General features: G+C 48.3%; 1 protein-coding gene across 1 annotated transcript in view; it reads left to right on the top strand.

The window, feature by feature from the left end:
• The first annotated feature begins 264 nt into the window (after window positions 1–264).
• Window positions 265–6,000, top strand: part of zbtb16b (zinc finger and BTB domain containing 16b) — a 41,043-nt gene continuing 35,307 nt past the window's right edge. The window contains exons 1-2 of the mRNA XM_083886633.1: window positions 265–375; window positions 4,326–5,542. Coding sequence (XP_083742759.1) covers window positions 4,425–5,542 — 1,118 coding nt within the window. The 5' untranslated portion in view covers window positions 265–375; window positions 4,326–4,424. The remainder of the gene's footprint in view (window positions 376–4,325; window positions 5,543–6,000) is intronic.

Below are 6,000 nucleotides of genomic sequence, written 5' to 3'. Positions count from 1 at the left end.
CATGCACACACATGCATATATATGCACACATATACGTAGATGCACACAATTATACATAGACAATATATAAAAACAATTCATATATATCTCTACATATATAAATGTATACATGTATAAAGTTACAATGATGTTCAGGAATATTTATGTGGACTTCAGTGAGAGTCAAAGTATCAACACGTGGTGTTTTATTGTGAAGGCGCGTGAGCGGAAGTGTGTGAGCGTGTGCGTCGCCGCGGCTCTGACTGTCGCGTCTCTCTGATGGTTCGTGGACCTGGAGCAGACGCAGAGTTTGGAGCGGCTCGTGTGAAATGTGTGAGCGGCAGCAGCGCGAGGTCGCGTGGATGAGGAGCGCAGCGCGAGCCGAAGGAGACTGAGGTAAAGAGAGGAGAAGCACGCGCACTTCACCTTTAATCTTCATCATCATCATCATCATCGTCAGTGGAACTTCTTCTGTCTGTCACTCATTTTTATTTTTATTTATTCAGTTCACGTGTGAATTAAACGCCAGCGCTCGTGGCAGATGTCGCTCGTGTCGCCTCACTCACACGCACGTGCACGCGGTAACGGCGTGAACTTTTTCCTGATGAGTGATTTAAAAAAAAAAAAAACTTGACTGAGCTCAGATTCTTCATAATGAGGTCTTTTATTTTTGGACAGTGCGCGCGCGCGCGCTCTCTCTCTCTCTCTGCCTCGCGCACCGGTGCAGACAGTCCGAGAGTGAGGGTGCGCGTGCTCCCCGCGGGTTAATCTGTCGCATTAATGTTTGGACGTAAAGGCGCAGTCCGTGCGTCTTCTTCTGTGTGCGCGTGCACCTGCGGCTCTGTGACACACATACACACACACACACACGCAGGTGTTTGCGCGAGGTGATGGGCGGGGCTTCACATTCACGCTTTCATTCATCACTGAGTTTGTTTTTTTAACTTCTTCATTACAGAGACTTCATTCTGTGCAACACGTGAGCAGACATTCACGCGCCAACACTGTTACCTGTTGACAGCGCGCGCACGCCTGTGTGTGTGTGTGTGTGTTCTTGTCTCCTCTGTAGGACCTTAATTTTCTGCCACGGAGACCAAAACCTGGTCCTAGTGAGAAGCTGGGTTAGGTTTAGGACTAGGATTTGAATTGTGGTGAATTCTGGTTTGTTTAGTGTCCCGATTTTGTGGACTCTTGAGGACCCCGGTATAAACCTTTGGTCGTCACTGAGACCAAAACCTGGTCCAAGTGAAACACCGAGTGGTCTAAATGAAACTGATTGTTGGTCCTGACAAGGACAGCTGCACAAACCTGTGTGTATGTGAATGTGTGTGTGTTGGTTTGTTCTTGTATTTAACTCCTCTGTAGGACCTTTATTTTTCTGTCATGGAGACCAAAACCTGGTCCTAATGAGCCAGAACCTCATTCCCTGAGGAGCTGGGTTAAGTTTAGGACTAGGATTTAAAGTGTGGTTATAGGTTAATGTTAGTGTTAGTCATTAACTGGTTCTGGTTTGTTTAGTGTCCGAATGTTTGTACTCATTTGTGTGGACTCTTGAGGACCCTGGTGTAAACCCTGACCTTTTGAGGACCTTTAGTCCTCACTGAGACCAAAACCTGGTCCAAGTGAAACACTATGTGGTCTAAATGAAATGACCTGATTGTTGGTCTAACTAGGACAGCTACACAAACCTGTGTGTATGTGAATGTGTGCGTCCATTCTTGTATTTGTCTCCTCTGTAGGACCTTAATTTCCAGGCATAAACACGGACCAGTATAGTCCTCAAGAAGACCAAAACCTGGTCCTAATGAGACAGAACCTCATGTCCTGAGGAGCTGGGTTAAGTTTAGGACTAAGATTTAAATTGTGGTTATAGGTTAATGTTAGTGTTAGTCATTAACTGGTTGATTTAGTGTCCAGTTTTTGTGGACTCTTGAGGACCCGGTGTAAACCCTGACCTTTTGAGGACCTTTAGTCCTCACTGAGACCAAAACCTGGTCCAAATGAAACACTGAGTGGTCTAAATGAAATGACCTGATTGTTGGTCCTGACAAGGACAGCTGTGTATGTGAATGTGTGTGTTTGTTCTTGTATTTGTTGCCTCTTTGGGACATGTTTGTCCGTCTGTCATAAACACTGACCTTGTCAGGACCAGTTGAGACCAAAACCTGGTCCTAATGGAGGCAGCATCTCATTTTCATGAGGAACTGGTTTAAGTGTAATGTTTGAATTGTAGTTATTGGTTAAGGTTAGTGTTTATTAACTAGTTTGTTTAGTTATGCGTGTGTGTGTGTGTGTGAGACCATGCACATTTGTGTGGACTCCTGAGGACTCAGATGTAAACCCTGACCTTTTTCAAGGACCTTCATTTGAGACCAAACCCTGGTCCAAATGAAACAGAACCTCTGGTTAAAGTTAGTGTGCATGTGAATGTGTTTTTTCTGTCATAAACACTGACCTTGTCAGGACCAGTAGTCCTCATGGAGACCAAAACCTGGTCCTAATGAGGTACAAATTCATTTAAATGTTGAATTAAGATGTAAATTGAGGTTAGATAATAGTTAATTGGGGTCGATCAATATTGTTTTTTTTATACCACTTACTGATTATTACTAGTTAATGACTAGTTAATAACTGACACTTGGAACTGATCTGCATTTATAGTCAACATCTTTACTAAAATAAACTATAGGGATTAGACATTTTGGGATGTATTTTATATGATGTTTTGGGAAAGTGAGGACGTTTTGTCCGGTCCTCACAACTTTAAAGGTCTTTTTGAGGCTTAAGACCAGGATTTAGGGTTTGTTGTCGAGTTGTGATGGTTAAAGGTGAGAGTTGTGTCTTAGCGTGTCCTCACTAAGACTGCTGCATGTGAATGTGTGTGCAGCCTGATGGATTGAGCGGTCACCTCTCAGTATGCAGACGTTATTACAGCGACGTGATCGCTCTCAACGAGACCCTCAGACTAATCACCTGCAGAGGAGACGCTTGTTTCGCGCTCATCGACCTGTTGTCAGCTCCTGCTTCTTCATTTAAATAAACACATTTAAATAAATATCAGTCGATTCAGTCAAAATAAACCCTTAAACTCTCTCATGACCGTCATGATCATCAGGCCGCCTGGATTTATGTAAAAAAATGTTCAACGAGTGAGTTTTTTCTTCCCCTTTTTCCAAGATAACTTTCACTTTCGATGTCTGTCAGTGATTCAACCGCTTAGGAATCAGTAACGTCGCAGCGAACAAACGTCTGGAACCGCATGACAAATAAACGTCCAGAGCGACACGACAAATGTCCGGAACAAACCAACATGCAGAGTGTTGCGACAAACATACGTCCAGAGTGTTGCGTTAAATGTCCGGTACGTCACGATAATCAAACGTCCGGTACGCCACGATAAATGTCTGGAGCATCACGACAAACAAACGTCTGGAGTTTCGCGACAAACAAACGTCCGGAGCGTCATGACAAACAAACTTCCAGGGTGTTACGTCAAATATCCGGTACGTCACGATAAATGTCCAGAGGGTCACAACAAACAAACGTCCGGTGTTGCGACAAATGTCTGGTACGTCACGAAAAATGACCGGAGCGTCACGACAAACAAACATCCAGAGTGTTGCAACAAATGTCCGGTACGTCACGACAAACAGGTGTCCAGAGCGTCAGGACAAACAAACGTCCAGGGTGTTATGTCAAAAGTCCGGTACGCCACGATAAATGTCCAGAGCGTCACAACATAACAAACGTCCGGTGTTGCGACAAATGTCCGGTGCGCCACGACAAATGACCGGAGCGTCACGACAAACAAGTGTCCAGAGCGTCAGGACAAACAAACGTCCAGAGTGTTGCGACAAATATCCGGTACTTCACGACAAACAAACGTCCAGAGTGTTGCGACAAATGTCCGTTTCGCCACGATAAACGTCCGGAGAATCACAACAAACAAACGTCCAGAGTGTTGCGACAAACAAACGTCCAAAGTTTTGCGACAAATGTCCGGTACGCCACAACAAACGTCCGGAGCGTCACGACAAACAAATGTCCAGAGCGTTGCGACAAATTCACTTCTGTTCCGCTAAAGTCCTAAGGTTCTACCGTAATGACAAGTACGTATACGGGCGCAAAGCTCTATTTCTCTGCTTTCCGGTATCCATCGTCCACAGCTTTGTCCTCCTGATGAAGGTCGCGAGGGTGCTGCGCCAATTTCAGCTGACATAGCGTGGAAGGCGGAGTCACACCCTGGACAGATCGCCAGTCCAAATCTTTGTTTTTTCAACTGGTATTGAGTGTGTACGAAAGTGTGACGGACGCTAACGACGCTCCTCCTCTTCCTCCGCCCACAGCACAGACCTACGACCAGCTGGAGGAAGTGACACGGGCGGGACGGCCACACCTCATGCGTGGCGTCGGCAAAGCTCCGAGTGGAAACGTCTCCGACAAACATGGGTGTCCTCCAGCTCCACAACCCCACTCACCCCGGCTCGCTGCTGCAGCGGGCCAACCAGATGCGCCTGACCGGCACCTTGTGTGACGTCATCATCACGGTGGACGGCCAGGAGTTCCCGGCGCACCGCACCGTCCTGGCCTGCACCAGCAAGATGTTCGAGATCCTGTTCCACCGCAGCAGCCTGCGCTACGCCCTGGACTTCCTGTCCCCCAAGACTTTCCAGCAGATCCTGGAGTACGCCTACACGGCGTCGCTGCAGGCCACGGCCGAGGACCTGGACGACCTGCTGTACGCCGCCGAGATCCTGGAGATCGAGTACCTGGAGGAGCAGTGCCTGAAGGTTCTGGAGACCATCCAGGCCGAGGAGAACGAGGAGGTCGCGGTGAGGAACCACGGCCCCGGAGACCACGGCAGCGACCACGGCCGCACCAGGCACTGGAGACACATGCTGATGTCCAAGAAGCATTCCATACAGGACGGACCCAACCGGGCCACCGCTCTGCACCACCTGGCCCTGTATCACATGACGGAGAGGGGTTCTCCAGGTCCGGAGCCCGAGGTGGTTCCTGAATCCAGCCCGGAACGTTCCCAGCAGCAGATGATGGATCCCGCCGCGAGTATAAAGTCAGAGAGCATGCAGGTGGACGAAGTGGACAGCTGCGAGGGCCGGTCGTCCAGCGCCGGCGAGGGAAGCTGCGCGTCCGATCAGCACAGAGACGAGGCGCCGGGGACGCCGCGCAGAGGCAGCGTCATCACCAGCGCCCGAGAGCTTCACACCAGCCCCGAGGACGCGGGGCAGGTGGCGGGGAACTCGCCGGACTGTTTCCCCGGGATCACAGAGAAACACCTGCCGTCCCTGTACGCCGCCGCCGTGCCCTCCCACCACACCGCCGACGGGCTGGTGTCGGTTCCGGTGGCGTCGGCGCTGGGCGTGCAGCTGGACCCGAGGGCGTACGGCGGCCTCCTGCACCAGGGTCTGCTGCACAGGGAGCTCCTCAGCCGGCTGGGCCAGTTCGCGGCGGGGATGAGGCTGGAGAACCAGACTCAGGTCCAGCAGTGCTGCGGCGAGTGTGGACTTCAGCTGCACAGCAGACAGGCCATGGAGCAGCACAGGTACGACAACATTATGTTATTATCTTCACTCAGACACTAGAGTGTGTTTTAAATCTGTGGCCAAAAGAGTCGTCTTTTATTTTGAAAGGTCATGGGTTCAATCCCTGGATACATGTGTCCATTGGCAAGTTGTGGTGTTCATCAAGACTCGATATATGCCAGATATATCAAGTGATATATAAATACAGGCCATTAGTAAAAATAATTTTTACAAAAAATAAATAAATAAAACCTATGATTAAATATATAAATAGGTAATACATTTGTCAAATGTTCGAACGGTACAATAGATTTTTGTTGGTTACGCAAGCAATGTTTGGGTAAACCTTCTGTGAAATTGCACATTTTGTCAAGAAAAATTTGGCAATGTCGTAATTCTTTACATTAGTTACACGTTTTTTGGTTACGCAATTTTCTGCAACATTTTTAATAGTTTTCCTTAAAAGTTAGTAACATTT

This window comes from Microchirus variegatus, assembly GCF_963457635.1.
Source record: "Microchirus variegatus genome assembly, chromosome: 3".
In the NCBI taxonomy this organism is placed as follows: domain Eukaryota; kingdom Metazoa; phylum Chordata; class Actinopteri; order Pleuronectiformes; family Soleidae; genus Microchirus; species Microchirus variegatus.
The sequence above is the reverse complement of the archived record's forward strand: the minus strand, read 5'-3'. Positions and strand labels throughout refer to the sequence as shown.